The sequence below is a fragment of the Pipra filicauda genome, unplaced genomic scaffold (genome assembly GCF_003945595.2).
Source record: "Pipra filicauda isolate LSUMZ 115617 unplaced genomic scaffold, ASM394559v2 scaffold274_size1021923_pilon, whole genome shotgun sequence".
NCBI lineage: Eukaryota > Metazoa > Chordata > Aves > Passeriformes > Pipridae > Pipra > Pipra filicauda.
Window position 1 is genome coordinate 462141 of NW_024104392.1, and position 18091 is coordinate 480231.

The following is an 18091-nucleotide window of genomic DNA, read 5'->3' on the forward strand; positions in this document are numbered from 1 at the left end:
TGAGAATGAGGGTGAGCGCTTGTGTCAGAGAAGGAAAAAATCTTCACAGCAGAAAGCACTCTCTAACCTGAGACTGGAGGTACCTGAAATAAAATAACTTCAAACTAGTCTGTTCCAATTACATTAAAAGCCAAATCCTGCACTCCTGACACTTTACAAACTTTACAACTATTGAAATCTGGCTTCAAGAGTCTGGCTGCACACTTGAGACTTAATCAATATAAACTGGATGTGGTAAAGGTTTAAATCGTGGCCTAAATATAATTTACCTGAGAGAATATGGCTGAAAAGTCCATTTTGAAGGGCCAGTAAGGGAGAGGGACGAGTTGGTAGGTTCAGCAGAGCAGGAATTCCTCCTTTGGAGAGGACCCCCAGCCTGTAGGGTGGCCTGTCCTACACCAAGGCTTTGAAAGGCAGATGTAGTGAGTGATTCCTGGGTAAAGAGCCCCTGCTGTGGGGTGTTACACTGCAGAGAAATGCACAGGTGCAAGTGCTCAGCTTTCCTGCTTTTTTTAACACCAGTGGGACATAGTCCCTTCCCTATAGATTCTCATCTACATGATAAAACACTTGGTAAATCTAAAACATTATTCACTGGACTATTGTTAGGGAATTTCAGATTTATCACTGCTTCTACTAATTCAATTTAATCTATTAATTTACCTCCTATTAATTTATCAAAGCTTTCTGGGTTGGGTGGGTTCTTTTCCCCCCTCATCTGCAAAGTGTTCAATGCTGACAGTGACGGAAACCTCACAGGAAGCATTGACAAGGTTTGAAAAATAATTCTGGAGCCCTTGTGTTGCTAAGGAAGCTTCATCAGTAGAACCAACAATTTGAGACTGTTTTCTCAGCAGTGCATGAGATAAATGAGAACTATTTCCAGATTCAGTAATTTTGAAATCTGAAGAAACGATCTTATCAGTCTGCTGGCCACCCTGAATGGAATGAATCAGGAAAGATTAATAGGCAACAGGGATACCTGTTTTCCTTCAAAGGAAAAAAAGCCCTGCAAAAGTATTTTATGCAGCTGTTTCCTCCACCATTTTGCATTAAGTATAAAATCTCTATGTTTTATGTAACCAGCTTTTCATTATACACTGCTAGGACAAGCAAATTGGTTTATGAAATGAAAAAAAAAAAGGTGAAATTTATTTAATCAGAATAGAAGACCCTGTATGAGGTCAGATATGGTAGAATATTTAATGTATGCTTGGGTATCTTCCAAACTTTTCCCAGAGGATAAAGGAATCTCTCAGGAAATCTTCGTTTACAGAGTTTTAACCTAAGATGCAGCTGTTCTACGAGTAGAAGGAAATCTTCTTTTTCACCAGCTGCAAAATTTGACTGTTTCTAGATTCACCATTCTCAAATATATGACAAAAATATTTAGGACTGAAAATAAAATAATATTTTGAACACAAAAGTCTATGTCTGAATACAAACATCAACCTTTGTTTGTTGAGTCTCTTCCCTATCTGTGGTAAGCCCTGATTATATTTATTAAATATGAAGTATTCCACTTCCTTAGGAGCAGGACTGGGTCCATGGAGCAGTAGTGGCAGGTGATATTTTCCTGTAGCTGCAGCATTCCTGAACCATCCGAGGGGAATACATGACACATATCTGTGTAGCTCAATTTAATGTGCCTGGTTAGACAAGCACAAATGTTCATGTGCAATGCATTTGCAGCGTGTAGATATTTGTGTCGTAGTATCTTACACAGTACATATCTGAAAGGTAATTGGAGTGTATGAAATCTTTTAAATTGATCATCAGAATGCGTAGAATACTTTTTAAACAGGACAAAAATCTGCTTGTTTTTTAAGTTCAGAAGTTTAACTAAGCTACACAAAAGTGTATTTTGGTAATGATAGTTACTGAGTAATTAAAACGGTTTCTCAATTAAGAATCTATCATTTTTATTAGAATTATAATCTTTAATTTTAACTTCAAATCTTGTTTGTACAACATTATCAGTCATAATCCCATTGTAACAATAATTCATGTGGTGTGCTATTCAGCACTAACCAATTCTCAGAGAACATTTGACTGAGTCACAAATAAAATCTCTCCAGGTTGAAAGTGTTCCATTTGTACCCTGTGAATCTGATCTGGAGATTTTTGGTGATTTCCTTTGCCAATAAAAATAGATCACGTTTATTTTTGGACTCTCAACACTACATTTCTAATTCTCAGACAGTTCTACGAATCACTGATTATATTTTTAAGTCTGAGCTCTAGGAACACACAGACACTGGGCAGCTCCTCAGCTGATGTAAGTCAGCAGAACTCTGCCCTCTGCTCAGCTGGCCTTGTGCAAGAGCTCTCTTATGCTTTAGGCAATTCTCTTTTTCAACGCTTTGATTTCCCTTTGCTATTTCTCACCTCTCTGGAGTAATTTCAGACTATCAGTCCATGAAGTCCTGAGTTATTTTGGGGGCCAGCTTATTTGTTACTCACATTTTTCCCCCCCATGGGACAATATGATGTAGGCTCCAAGCATTGGTTTGCTTTTATATAAAAGAATTAACCTGATCAAAGTGCTCCAAATATGCTCTGTGCAAACAAACTCCTATAAATCTCGAAGCAGGACATAATCTGTGCCCTCCTTTAGCTTTTTTCTGTTCCTGGTTTGTAGGTGTGTTTTTCTCATCCTCATTTCTGTCATGTGGCACCTATTTCCATACATAAACATGTGTATTTTATTCCATATAAATGATCTTGGTGTATGAATTCTTACATATAAACTAGTCCACAAAAACCTAAATGGGAAGGTTCTGATAATTAATATGACAGTAGATGGCTGTTTCCTCCCTTTGATTGCAAAAGAAATGGCCAATTCTTGGCCAACAAATCTCCTTCCCACACAGGAGTTATCTGTGTGAGTGTGTGAGCACGTTTGTGTGTGTGTGTGTGTGTGTGTGTGTATTTTGGAGTCAGTCACGTTCTTTAGGCACTGAAAGCACATCCTGTTATGATGAGGAAACAGCAATTTGGTTGTGTCTTGAAGCAACAATACATAATTTTGGGAAAGTTTCAGTGACAGTCACCAAGAGATTATCAGGCGGCGCTTCCCTAAAGGCACACACACAGCCCGGCCACAGGATTGGAAGGTTCTGAGAAGTCGACAGTCCATGGAGAAATTTGCCCACTCTATTACATTCTCACAGGAATTTGCCTTTTCTTCTGCAATCCCAGACTGGTTTGGGTTGGAAGGGACCTTAAAGCCCATCCAGTCCCACCCCTGCCACAGGCAGGGACACCTTCCACTAGCCCAGGTCGCTCTAAGCCCCGTCCAACCTGGCCTTGAACAATTCCAGGGATGGGGCAGCCACAGCTTCTCTGGGCAACCTGTGCCAGGGCCTTACCAATAGCAAGCTTAACTTTAAGTGAGGTTTAAGTACTCTTGCCTAAAGGCTGGAGTATACCTTCCTTTTATGATATACCCCTTTGGTTTAGGGGTAAATCTTGGGGTACAGATACATTTCTAACCATCCTCTCTTATTTCTCTTCCCAATCCTACCTCTGTTCTTTTCATTAGCTTGCTTGGGGGGTGGTGTGTTGCCAGGTTCCATTTTTGTCAGGTATTGTTATATAAAGAAAAACTAATGTAAGGTAAAAAGCAGATGCCTTTAAAAAGGTAACAATAAATCATTCAAAGTCTGTCAGTTTGCTGCACAGGCTGCCTGAAGAATAGATTTAATGGATCTACATACAACAGAGATTTTCTATATTGCTGAAGTTTTCTTATCTGGCAGAGCTTTGCATCATTTGGAACCAGCTCTATATCGTGGGTAGACTCTACTGATTTCTGTCAAGGAGTACTTTGGTTGTGGGGGAGTCCATGTATATCTTCTCTATAAGTGTTTCTTGATATATATTTTGAGACACAAAGCCTAAGAATACAGCACAGAATGTGACAATGCAGAATATAGAAAGAAGCTGTTGGTTACCATTTGTATTTTTAGACTCCTCATTTCAGGAGAATGCCAAAAGCAAAACTTCAGCAGTCAGATCCAACTATATTATTCCTCATGACATATAAAATAGTGAGACACTTTCACAAACTAGATTAAGAATCATAGTTTATATTGCTGCATGAAATTGCTAAAATCGCATAGAAATCTATATTGTGGATCATAAGTTAATGTAAAAACTCCAAGCTATTTTTTTTTCACTTTGTCTGTTTAAGCTACTGGGCAAGTTGTTGCATGAATAAATTTATTTTCTTCCTCTGAAACTGTATAATATTAAATGCTGTGTTGTTGGCATAAAATATAAGTTGATCAGACAGACAAAGATTATTATTCTGACAACTGTATACACAAGGGTATCGTTGTACATTGAATTTCAGTGTGTAATATGGTATAAATCTTCATGAGAGATTCAACTTTTATTGGCTGCACAGAAGGTGCTTTTCCTTATTAAATACGGGAGATGGTCCCAGGGGATTTTTTTAGAATATCTTTATCCATTTTTTTTTTCAGCTACTCTCTGGGCCCTGGAAGGCTGACAGATACAGTGGGGTAAGCAATTCCCTTTGGAATGCCTTTGGAATGCTTGGCTGTAGATACAGTCACGCTTTAGCATTGAGCATCTGTGATGTTTTGCCTCAGTAGAACCCAGCAGATCCCACCTTTCCCATTCCATAAGTAGATGTGTGTGTGCTCTGCCTGGAGCCTGCAGGACACCAAAAGGCACCTTAATTCAGTGAAATATTACCAATTACTAAAATAACTATGGATCTGCACTTCCAGCTGACTGTTGCCAGTCCCTCATTACAGCTGCTGAGGGTTTTTGGGGCATGGGGACCCTGACAGACCCTCTCATTTCTGGGCATTGCACAAAATGAAGGCACAAGGGCCTAAGAGCCTAACTTCTTGAATTTAAACTACTTGGATTATTTTCCTGGCCAATGCTGGTTTGTCATCTCATCTGTGCCTAGAATTCCATAAGGATGTCTGTGAGGATGTCATAAGCCAAAGGCTGTATCTGTGTGTTTAATCACCCTAGACAGCCTAATCTTGATTTATTTAGCTGTTCCTTATTCAGATTATTCACTACAACCTCAAAAGCTTAGAATTAAAAGTACATTTTTCTAATGTTAAATGATACTTGATTTGCAGTCCTTAATTTGTCCTTGTAGATTAATATAATGTTTCACTATCAAGAAAGACACCACTGCAGAGTTAAAAAAAAAATCTGACAATTTCCATTGTCTATTTCTAGTTTATTCTCTGGCAATAAAATCACCAAATACATTATTCCCATGGCTTTGACTTCACTTCCATTTCACACACAGCCACTGATGTAGGTGCAGAAGTCTTTGGGCAGGAGGTGGGAACAGGTGACCTCCTGAGACCTCATCAATGTGAATTATTCTATCAGTGAGTAAAATCTAGAGTAAGTAATTTCCTTCAGTGAGAGCAAAACCATATATGCACAATTATAAACCTGTTTAAATTGCTTTTTAACAGGCAGCAAATGCCACCACAGATTTTCTGCAGAGATCAAACTTGTGAGTTTTCATCTGAGCCTCCCTCTCTATGGAACCAGCTCTCCAGCACAGCAAGCAGGACACTGAGCATTTCTGTGCTCCATTTAATCCCACAGCCACTTGGCCAGGAGCACCAGGCTGGTGGCCAAGCAGTGTTTGTGGTTCAGTGCTGCTGGGAAAACCTGGAATGAGTTTGTGGTGTCCTTTCCCTACTCCACCTCCCACCAAAAGAACATCAGGCTGATTTTTTTCTTTTTTTTCCTACCTGGTGAAACGTGCTGACGTTATTTGTGAAATGAATAAGTGATACAGGATAGCTGTAGGTTTTATGTAACAGGCTGAACATCTGCAGACAAAATAAAAAATTTTATTTGTCTCCCTCTGGCCTTGTATAGTTCAAACAGACAACTGGGCCAGGATTTTAATATTTCCAAATATATGGCAAAAAAGGCACTTACCCTAAATCACACGACGTGTGAGCAGGAGCACAGACAGATCAACTCATGCCTGACTGAGCAAACAAATCAAGAGCATTGGGCTGGAGAAGAGAGCTGGGAGCAGAGGCCTGAAGAACATGGTGAAAGAGGAGCAAGAGGAAGAAAGTTCTGGGAGTTGTGTCGGTGGTGGGAGAAGAGGCGGCTGTGAGACCCCCCCAGTGCACTCCCTGGTCTTTGGCTGGGCTGGAACAGCTCAAACCAGCAGCAGCTGGACACAGACACTCGAATTTTCCTGGAGTCACTTTGTGGACAAAAGTATGGGATGGTGGTTTTGCTCAGCCTGAAGGTGGAAGATGATTTTGGGGGGGCAGAGCACGAACGGAGGGGAATCGCTCGGCTCTTCTGCCCTGTTCCCACAGCCACAACCCAGAGAATTCCCTCACAGCAATGCCAAAGGTTTGGGCTGAGGATCTGCAGTGTTACAGAGCCAACTGTAATCGAAATTTCAGGGCAGGTTCTGGTGAGAAAGACCCTGACCCCCTCAGCTCTAAGAAGGAAGAAAAGCAGGCTTAAAAGCAAAGGATCCCCTATGGTGCTTCCAAATGTCCAACGGCAGCTTATCACTGGATTAGAATTTCTAAGAAATAAGTAGCAAATCGTGCAGACTTCAGGTTTAGTGCCCTCCTAGATGAGAAACCAGTTTCAGGAGTGAAAAGAATATTTTACAAAAACTTCAAACAATGGCATCACCAAAGAACAAGTACCAATGGATTTGTATATCCAGGAAAATGACTCCAGAAGGAAGACTTTCTAAAATTACTCCTAGCTCTGTGTAATTCAGGGAGATATATGCATATGCCCATGAATTGTTTAACTGTAGAAATGTCTTTTATTCCTGTATAGCAGATGCACAAAGGGAATGGGAATGTTTTATAACTCAGGCTTTTAAATAATAAATAAATGCTGACATTCTCACTTGAGACATCTTGATTTTTGCGTACTGTGTAATACTGAAGTATACAAATATTTCTTTAGAGAGAATTATTTTTCCCTTTTTAAAAAGAGTATAAAACCTCAAGAATATGATAAAACATCACAGTTGGCTTCTAAATGCTTTGCATCTTAATATGGTTGAAGTTAAGGCAGTAAGTAATTTCTGAGTTTTTCCCTTGAGCTGCGTAGTTCTTTTCATATGTAATTATTCTCTGAGTGCATTAGATAATGCTATGGTTCCCACAGCTGTATACACATCTATAAATCATTAATGAGGCAGTTAACTGAAACAAAACTATAAAAGATTTGCATTACCCGGCAGAACCCAGCCTTAATTGACTTCCAGTTATTTACAATTAATTTTTCCATTTGGAATAATGATTTCAAGCAACTTAGGGTTTTTTATGACTGAGGAACGAGATGCTGACTATTCATCAAAAGTTTTTACAGAGGGACCCTGTCAGTGGACAGTAATGAGCTGGAGGTAATCTGATTTTTACACGCACATCCACACCCCCACACTGGTAGAGGAGACAGGGTGGGAGGGGGCACGTGCTGTAAAATGTAGTAAAATGCAGACAGGAGCCAGCACAAACTCTTTTTTTTCCTTTTTATCACATACCTAAGTTTAACAACAATTAATTTCCTTTCTTTATAGCATCCAGCTGAAAGGCAACATGATGCAAAGAGCTGGCTACAGTTCTACATAGAATAAACTGCATGAATGAAGAGTGAGTAAATATTTATTTCTATCTTACAAGACTGTAAGATAGACACTCGGGAATAAACAATGCAAAGGCTGTCGAGTAAATATTATTCCATTATGCTATTTAAAAATTACTTTTATAGAGGTCTAGAGCACAAAGTAAATCCTCATTAAGTTGTCATTGTTTGAGTAAGGCCCAGGATCGGGGCTGTGTGTCAGAACCCTGGACAAGCACAAGGAAAAGATCTGCTCTCTGTGCCATGTAAGCATAACTCTCATTGACATTAATGGGCTGGGGATGTGTTCATCAGGAAGGGATGTCACGTTCGAATTCCTAATAAAACTTAAGTCAAAAATCACCCGGGCCCATTTGCAGCAGCTGATGTTATCTTCATCACCCTGCAGTCCTCCATTCCAAAATGCCTGAGCACATAGGACCCTTTAGTGGTAATTCCTGGTTGTTCTCTGCTTCTGAAGCACAGCAAGAAAATAAGTAAAATCTTATGTATATGGGGATGCACTGTATTAGAACTGCTATCCTTGCAAATCAATCCTTCCCTGAGACTGAGCAGATGATTCCCCCTTGCTACCCTTACTGGATACAAGCTACATAAAATGAACATTTGGGTTGGTTTCTGGTCTCCCCTCAGATAAAGCTGTGATGCTGAGGAAGTAAAATGACCTGCTTTATCTTCTTCTTCAAAGTAACTAATTTTGTTGTCCTTTGAGTTACCTTTAACATTGTCTCTCTCCCCTCACGAAAATTGGCTGCTCCAAGGCAGGACCTGCAGGTGAAACACAGGGAGGGCAGTGTCAATGAGCATTAGGAGACTGGTGGTGTAGACCAAGAGACAAACACTGGTAAATATGGGAGAGTTTAATTCTGAGTGATGGCAAAGGTCTCTGCCTTATCAATGGGTGCCAAAAAAAGGCCACTCCAAGTGATCCAGGAAATGTGGCCCCTGTGACAATGCAACACTGGTAACCTTGAAAATCTTGCAATCTCCTGCTGAAGTCATTTTTCCCAGGTTCTGTTCCGCTGGGCTGTGTTACAATGTGTAAAGGAACGTGACAGGACTAGACATGGGTCATTCAGTCTGTCAGTAATTCCCAGCTTGGCAAATTGGTCCTCCCTCTTCACCAGCCCATGAACTTCACAGATACTTAACTTATTCATGCTACACTGGCTGCTGCATTATTTTAGCTGGAAAAGCTACTTCCATGTGTGAAATCAGAGAGGCTTTTTCTTTGGAAATTGGGCTGGTACCAGAGGAACAAACAATATTATTATTTTCATTAAGATATCACATTCTGTCAACACATAACATTGGCAATTGCATTTCAAATAATAGTATGCTTGACAAATTGTATAGCATTAATTTAGACTGTGCTTTTGCTGTGTCCATGATCCTTCTTACTGGGCTTGATTTCCTGGGGTGGAAAAGGCTCTTTTTGTAAACTCAGAGCTCCAGTAACTTTTTATGCATGGAGATGATATTGCTAACATTGATTTTTTTTTTCAATGGTGCAACTATTTTAAGAATTCTAAAACTGAGAAGTCCACTGCATTTCAGAAAGTATTAAACTGATCAACCACTTCCTACACCAACTCTGATCAGAGTGTGTTGCTGTCTGCCTTCAAACAGTGCAAAACAAATACCCTGGCTTGGGAGTTTCTTGATAATTTGCTTTGAAGAAGCCAACACCAATTTCAGTGAAAACAGAACTTGCATTTGGTGAAAGTTTCTGTTCATTTGAAAAACTAATAACTACAAAAAATATGGAATTTACTTACCAGCTCTGTTTTAAGTCAGGAACCTCAGTCCTGCAGGGTTTCTCCTCAGAGCTCTCACTTTGCCATGGCTCCTTGAGGCACTGGGTTTGGTTTGGTGTCAGAGCCACCACCTCTGAATCTGGGCTGTGAATTAAACACAGTTGCTTTTCTCTTCTTCCTTTATTCTTTCCCTCCACCCCACCCCACGTTAGTATGAGCTGACCATAACATACTAGAAGAAATAAAGAATTACAGTCAGGGAGCAAGGAATTAATTTTTTCCTTTGGAATGGAATCTTGGTATTAAACTACCAGAAAAAAGCCATGAAAGGCATCAATGGCTTTTCCACTGCTTTGCACATTGTAGAGTCATTTCAACATTGTAATACAGGTGTCAAACGTTAATAAATCAGCTGCCAGATGCCATCACACACTTACTTTGCACAGGTGTAAATGATCACATAAAATGCAAAGCACTGCTCTGACACCAAAAATCTCTGTGTACCATTTCTGTCTTCAGCAGCTTTATAGAATTATTAAGAAAATGTCTAATAGGAAGTTTATTCCTTGTTATTTAAGTTACCATCTTTTCTGACTCTACTTTCTTACTTTTAGGAATGTGGTTTGCCCCCCTGCCCCAGCTGACACCCAGGAAGAGAATGCAACAATTTGTATGGAATTGCTTTGGACTGATGTACAAAGAACAATATTATGTTTCATAATTATGTTCCAAATGATAAAGGATTTTTCCTGCCAAAACCTCTCTGTAAGTGCCCCAGCATCATCAACTGATGGCAGCACAGCTCTGGGAATAAACAGACTTTCAGCTAATGGCAGGAATTGTCAGGGGAAACAGCAAACAGGTATTTCTTCCTGATATAGAATGAAACATATGATTAAAGTTAAATGCCAAATCCTACTGGCACTGGAGCGAATTCAGGCTTATTTTTCATTCCTGTTTATTCTTTGCTCTCTTTTTAGCTCATTCATCTTGTTTCATTTAATGCCAATGGTTTTTCCTTTCTATTTGGCCACTTTGGTGGGAGGGGGGAGCAATTCATTTTGGGCATGTGGCTTTGGGTAACAAGATTAAAGCTTCAGGCAAAGCCCAGATCCTAAAATGAGCACTCCATGCTGTATTCAGCCCTCCAAAGGCAGGGGGCAATGCACTGTGACCCCAAACAGTTCTTTACCACAGTTCTGGCACTGTCCCAAAGGAGTCTGTGCCCTGGTGCTGTGGTACACCCACATGCTGTGACACTCAGCTGCTAATGCAGTGTTTAAATCAGGCTGTTTTACAGCAGAAACACTCTTAATAACCTCAATATAAGGTGTATTGCACTGCAATGTTTATTATGAGGGAGCTGCGAGGCAAACCTTGTTATAATGAAACCATGTCTTCACCTAAGAATTCAAAATTACTGAGTTTCTCTCCATTATCTTATTTTAGACTTTTTTTTTGTGAAAAATAAGTATGTCTGGCTCACTAGGGGCTGACTGAGGCACACAATGATTAATTAGAGCTGGACTGATTTTGTATAGTTCAATATGAACATGTCACTTCTCTGGCTGGTTAATCTCCATCTTCCCTCTGACCAGCCAAAACTTATTCCAGAATAGTGGGCACTTGCTGTTTACCAGGAGCAGCAGGTGTGTACATATGTCTGTCTATCTATCTATCTATCTATCTATCACCCATGTAAAATTGTTGTTTTAAAGATAATGACCTTAAACAAGGTGCTGTCCCAGCTGAGTTGTCAGAGCTGGGTTGCTCTTGGAGCTCGTGTGGTGGAAACACCAGCCAGGGAATTCCTGTGGGGAGCTTTGAGCTCTGAAAAGTGAGAAATTACATCTCAGACAGCAAAACTCTCTTTTCCTCCCACAACTAACCCCTCTTGGAGACAGCCAAAGAACTGGTAGATGGTGAAAGGATGTTCACTGCTGCCCAGGGAATACACATTTCAGTGCAGTTTTTGAAAAAGCTGTGCATGCATTTTCAAACATGCAAGGCCAAATGTACTTTTTAAAAGAGTGTAACTATTATAAAGCATCCAATTTGTAAAGTATCAGTTATCATAAGAAAATCTTAATATATGGCTTTGTATTTGCTTTATGTCAACAGAATCATAAAATGAAGATGTAGTAAAACCTTACTGTACTTTTAACTGGAACTCAGAATAATGACAGTATTTTAATAAAATGAGCTCCAAAAAGCACTTTTTCCCTGCCTTAGATTCCCACACCCAAACATTCTTGCAAAGGATGCTCTGTTCCAACAGAAGATCTGAACAGGTTCAGGTCTAATGGCAAGGGTGGCTGCAAGCTGCAGCATTTGTGCTGTGCTGGCACTGAATTGGTTCTTTTCAATTGATTTCTTTGATGTACAAATATAAAGCAGGAGCAAATCATTACCCATCTATAAATACATCATTATAAAAATACTTTTTTCCCCCTCCCTCTCCATCCCATCTTCAATTCATCAAAGACGTCCCTATTTGCAGACAGACCTAAAGTCAAACTGCTTATTAACAGTGATTTTAGAAGTGCCTAAACATTTGTAGTATGTGCTAAAAACTATGAGAGCACATGACCTGGCTTAAAAAAAAACCCTCTCTGAATTCCTTTCAGTCTCTGTCCCTCCTCACCCCATCCCAGCAAGGACAGCAGTGCGGGTGGACGCTGCAGGACCGCAGCTGGAAGCAGCAGTAGGAAAGTGGGAAGTGCCTCCATCAGCATCGTTGCCAAATGTAACAGATCCAAGACCAGGCTGGGAATTGTCCCGTGTGTATTTAGGGATCAGTCTGTGCACAGGCACAGGAGTGGCTGTGGAGATCATCTGAGGACGTGAGGGAAATTTGCAACAATTCAGGTTAGCCCACATTTTGTCACGGTACCAAAAATCGTCAGTAAATACATTTATTAATGGGCCACTTACTTGCAGGTAGCAATTACTTAGAGCAGCTCAGGTTTTAATGCACAGCCTGCATTTCCAAAGGAGAGTGTTCTCGCTGGGCACTGCTATAGATCCACGATTCACGTGGAGATTGGTCACTATTGATCCTGCTGGGGTTTATTGTGGCAGCAGTTTGCATTACACAGGATTCACAACAGGGCTGCAATAGTGGCCATTAACCTGCCTGTGTTTAGCCAAGATCACCTTGTGTCCAGCCACCACCAGCTCTGCTGGCACCGAGCCATTCCAAAGGCCATTCCCACAGAAGGCGATGCTTTGTAGGGACCCAGAGCTGTCAGAGGCAGATGCAGAGGGGCTGTGGGTGCTGCACCCCGACCTTGGCAGTGCCCCCCAGGCTGCAAACACCCCCCCAGCAGCCCACACCCTGCAGAAGATGGGCTGTCAGTGTCCCTCTGCTCCACATCCAAAAACAAACCCAAAAGCCAAACCCTCCCAGAGCTCCTGGCCCTCCCTGGGTACCAGCACTGCAGCAGCTGGGGCTGTTCAGCTCATGGCCTCAGGTGAGGAGGAGTGTGGTGTTGAAGGCTGAAGTGCCTCCTGCCCTGCTCCACCCCGGGATGGCTTTAACATGTTCCTTCCACAGAAAGTGCTCGTCAGACTGTGCTCCTTAGGCTGAACTGACACCAAAAACCTCAGTGCTTTGGTCTGCCAATACTTATCAGGAGCCCCCTAGTAAGGACTGGACACATTCAGTCTCTCAAGTTCATGAGTCTCCTAAACCTTATTTGTCAGTACTTTGATGTTTAAAACTAGTCTGGGATGGGCAAAGCAGAAATCAACATAGGCTTTCAATGCTGCCTCCTGTAATGTGTACATCAGCCACTGAGGAAAAAAGTGCTCAAACTGCCTTTATGGAGATTAAGGAAAAGTGCAAAAATGCTGGTATTTTAAAGAATGAACTATTTAGTTACTTTAAGTCTTTCTAAACTCACGATACTGGATAATGCAGCAAAGATCTCCCTTCTCAGGAGCACTACCAGCACCATCAGTCAGAAACGCTGCAGCATCCCAACGACTGTTTCAACTCCTTTGTAAAAGGTAAGATTTAGACATAAGGTCCAACCCTCACTTCAGAGAATCACAATGGAATTGAAACTAAAATTAATATATATTCAAAGGTGGATTCAAGTTCGGGTGCTGCAGTGTTTTAGTCACACACAAGCTTTTATTAAGGGTCAGGAGGACTCACAATTCTTAATCCTCCTGTTTCTTTGCATTATTCAAGTTTTGATTGTTTGATCAATGGCAGAGTGATTAATGCAGTTATTAGAACACCTGCTATAAAATTACTAGGGAACAAACCAATTCTGTACACTGAAAGAATATTCTGATAAGTCCTTTTATCACCGGTAAAACAGAGGCTAATATTTTCTTGAACTGACACTGGTTAAGCTAAAAGATTTCTTTTAGGAACAAAAAAAAAAATCAGGTGATTCTATTCTGCTGTGTCACAGAGCACAGTCTGACTGCAGAAGTCTGCTAACGAGAAAAAAATGTAGTGCCAAAAATAAAAGAAATTTTGAAAATTATACATATAGATGTAGACAGGAATAAACATAATCACAGGGAATAGATACCCTATCACTCTATTTAAAGGTCCTTTTTGTTTTTAAGTGACAGTGATTTAATTCAGGGCATGTGTGTGTAAACATGGAGTTTTTAAGTAAATAAGCATTGTGCCTTTGACCCAGGGATGAAAGTAAAGAGGGAACAGGTGATCACTTAAATTCCACCTGACTCAAATCACCTTTCAGTCCCATGTTTTGAGAAGGGAATGTTTCAGTTGCAAAGTTCAGAATTTGGAACATACAATAATTATTAGGAAAATGTTTAATACCAACCCACCCTCTTTATTAAGTCATTTCTTCAAGTATTTTTAATAGTGCAAAATACTGGTTTGCATTAGTACAGTTACTATGGGAATTCACAGTCCAAAAAAAAAAAATCTTAAAAGATTTCCAAAGTCAAACAAAAAACTTTTTAATACTGTATTTTTAGCAAGAACATTTTTAACAAAGAATGTGTACTTTAACTTAATATGGTACAACAGAGAAACCATACTTAAAAGTTTCCATTATCTAACACTCTACTGCATATTCATTTTTCCATCTTAAAAGACCAAAAGCCAAGCTGAACTGAGCATTAAAAAAAAAAGCATCAATTATAATCCTCATATTACGTCAGCTATTAGGGTTTAGCTCACACTTTTGAATTGGTCATCTAATGAAAGGACAATTTTTACATCGTTCTTTTAAAAAATGTACACACATTTCTTTTTAAAACGTAATATATATCGAGTATCTGCTTCAGTAAACAAAGCTTAATTTATAAACACAATCGAAACAGCTCCATGTTGAACAGTTTCAGTGATAAACTGGACTTGTTTGATGTACAGCCAGTGCAGGACCGGTGTGGCTTAAAATCATTGTGCCTTTGCTATCCAGTAATAGCCACCTCCTAAGGAAAAAAAAAAAAAGTTCTTTTTGGGATGGGCTGGGGAGGGGGAATAATTCCTGTATGTGCTTAAAAATACTAAAACTCCTTTCTATCTCCGGGGACCTAAAAATGATCTGTTGTAACAGGCTTGGTTTGGTATGGTAAGCTTGTAAAAAGTCTCAGGATGTCTTAATACGGCAGTTTTTCAATGCAGCAACAGTAAATTGCTTGGAATTGTCCTTCAAGTTTCATGCTACAAATCCTGTTCCTCACACAGTACTGAAGGCATCAAAGGTTGGAAGGGACATTTCTCAGGAACTATATAGTCTTCAGATAGTGGTCATTATACATTTTTCAACAGTAGGTGGTTCCTTCAGTACATGATGGTCGGTTTGATGTATGTTCTGTTTTCTGGAGGGGAAAAAAAAATGACACAGTTAAAACATTTTATAATTAACTGACACTTTGGTGGCTTCCTCACTCGTTTGTGGACCTCTTTTTAGTTCAAGCCAGATGATCAGATCTATAAATGATATAAACTCTCCATCATGTGAGCATGTTTTATACAGGAAAAGGAGGCGCTGGGTGACAAAACCCAGCCAAGCCCTCAAGAAATGAATGTTTGGCAGAGAAATGAGCTGCCTCAGGGCACTGGTCACCTCCCAGCTCAGGGGCAGGTGTGGGTACTGAGCTGGGCCCAGGACCCACCAGCCCTGCTTTTCATGGTGTTTTCCAGTCAGCAGCTGCTGACTGCAGGCTCTAAATACCTTGATTTGGATTTTCTCCCTTTATGGCTTTTGCTTTTAACTGAACACTCATTTTCCTCCTTTTTTTTCCAGAAGGCAGCCCGTGTTGGATTGCCTTCCTCCCTAGGACAGAGCGAGTAACATGGCACCAGCTTCACAACAGACCCTTATCACATGCACAGAACCTGCCAGGGAACAGGGTGTTAAACCAAAACTGCAGTGCTTTAAGAAAATGTAAATCGAGATCTGTTCTTAGAAAACTGTTCTTTCATTCACAAACCACCACGTTTCGTTTCAAATTCTATTTCTTTATTTAGAGAATGAAGTAGAAAAACACTTATTTCCTTCATAAATATATTCCTACTTATATTACCTATCAACTGTGATTTTTCACATTAAGCAACTTCAAGCCCAGAGAAAAAAAATAAATATTGAAATGCCCACAGAAACTGAAGCTAACAAGAATCCATATTCCTGTTCATTATACAATGAATCATGAATCCACCCAGCTAAATCTGCAAGTACTGATCTGGAAGATGATAGCAAAATGATAATATGGAGAAGCATTTTGTATAATGTTGACATCTCTCCCATTACTGTTTTACATATGCCAATACTGAACACTCCTAAGGATCGAGGAAGTATTGACCTGCTAACTGACACTGATCCTCGGAGCAATCTCCAAGTTTGCCACATTTCAATTTCAAAATGCATTTCAGCTATAATATGAGTGATTTATCATTTAGCAGTAGCTGTCAAAGTAACCTCCTAGATAAAACAAAAACATCTGGAACCATAAACAGAGGAGAGCAGTAGCTGAATTTTAATCCAAATCCGACATGTTCACTTCATTAGGAACAGGAAACAGCTAATTAGTAATTGAATGTTTCGTGGTTTTAAGGAGGCTCAGACTCTCCAAACCAAGATGATTTAATATGTATTTTGGACGTAAGCACAAATAAAGATCGGAAGAGCCAGGGACATAACAGCTCCAGAGGAACATTTGGGAGCATGGGAACCTCCAAAGAACTGACTCAAATTAATTTGCTTTAAGTCTTTGGCTGATGAAAATTATTGTCTTAAACTTAGTGGGGGAAATACGGAAGCCTGGGGAGGGGGTGAGCAGAAATGCAAGTATTGGATACTGTGGGGTTTGTTTTTAATTTCTCTCCTTGTGATCATTAAGAAGCTGCACTTGACACCTTCCCAGTGCAGGCTGTTCTTGATATTTCTGTTATATTTTAAAAAATATTTTTCTAGCTAAGGTGAGAGGTGGACACTGAGGGTACTGAGTGCTGAAGGACTGACTAAATTTCAGAACAGGTTTCCATATATCCTTCCAATTTCCTTCAATTCTCTAGGAAAGTTCAACAGAGGTATCTGGAATACCTGTAAGAGACAAAGTAAATGCCACAGCTCAAGCCCAGTGCAGCCACCCAGGGGATGTCAGTGATCAGTGAACAGAAAGTGCACAGTTAAATATTTCCTTTTTTACAACGCTCTCAATTATTCTCCAGAAATTAAAACACTTTTTTGTTGCTGTGCAATAAACTGAACTCCATGGCATTAACCACGTCACACAGCAACCACCTCTGAGGAATTAACGTGTTGGGAGCAGCTGTGCCCCCACTTACACAGGAAAGACAATGTGATGTTGTCAAATTAATCTTTTCTGGAGAATATTCACCATCTCCTCAGTGCAGCTGACTGCAAGCTACAGACCATTTTATAGCATTTTACTGTATTATATAGCAAAGATTTGAATAAATCTGTGTGCAATAAACGTATTCTTTTATAAGGTTTATCCCTTAATCAAATATTCATTTATGTGGGCTTCATTCTATTAAAAACCGAAATTATACAAAGGTGAGCAAAAGCGTAGATTTACAGTAGTTTAAAGCCTAATCTCATTCTCCAGGGGTAATACTGACAATATAAAAACTGTATAAATGATATTCCCTAACACTAAATATGCTTATGAGCCCCCTGTGCATGTTACACTGCTTTACAGCCTACAGAGCAATGCATGACTGGCTTAATAAGCAAGACATTTAGAAGGGATTTTTTTCCCCTTCACAATGTGTAAGACAAGTAAAGATCTCAGAGTTCCTTGGTGAGCCAGAGCCTGTGTTAATAATTACTGGAATTTTCCCTCAGGATGGCGTTCTCTTCCCTGAGTTGTTAGTCCAGGGTATATTCAGCTCTTGCACTCTTTTTAGCCACAATATCATCGTTCAAGGCTTTAATGTGTGTATAACAGACAAATCCAAAGGCAATAATCATCACCTGCATATTTATTCACGTTTATTTTGTTTTCTTTTTTCAGCCTATTCAACATCTCCTAATTTTCTGAATCCTTTTTGAGGCTCTGGTTGTAAGACCTCTATTTAAAGTTGAGAATTCGGCTGTATTTCAATAAAACTACTTTAAAACCAAAACTGTGTACCCTCCCAGTGTGCCCTGGCAATGCTGGTGTGCAAACCCAGTCCAGGTTGGGGAGCAATGCACCACAGCTACACCCTGGGA

The 18091-nt window shown here is 40.0% G+C and overlaps 1 protein-coding gene and 1 long non-coding RNA gene across 7 annotated transcripts in view; one reads left to right on the plus strand and one right to left on the minus strand.

Moving 5' to 3' along the window:
* The window catches only part of LOC113996436, a 135754-nt gene extending 125426 nt beyond the window's left edge, over window positions 1-10328 (plus strand). For all 3 annotated transcript variants that reach the window (XR_005564007.1, XR_005564006.1, XR_005564005.1), the window contains exons 2-4: window positions 4491-4529; window positions 7589-7661; window positions 10025-10328. This is a non-coding gene — a long non-coding RNA (uncharacterized LOC113996436). The remainder of the gene's footprint in view (window positions 1-4490; window positions 4530-7588; window positions 7662-10024) is intronic.
* Window positions 10329-14347: 4019 nt separating this feature from the next.
* Window positions 14348-18091, minus strand: part of DACH2 (dachshund family transcription factor 2) — a 248669-nt gene continuing 244925 nt past the window's right edge. For all 4 annotated transcript variants that reach the window (XM_027737462.2, XM_039382589.1, XM_027737461.2 and 1 more), the window contains exon 12: window positions 14348-15230. In XM_027737462.2, coding sequence (XP_027593263.1) covers window positions 15193-15230 — 38 coding nt within the window. In that variant the 3' untranslated portion in view covers window positions 14348-15192. The remainder of the gene's footprint in view (window positions 15231-18091) is intronic.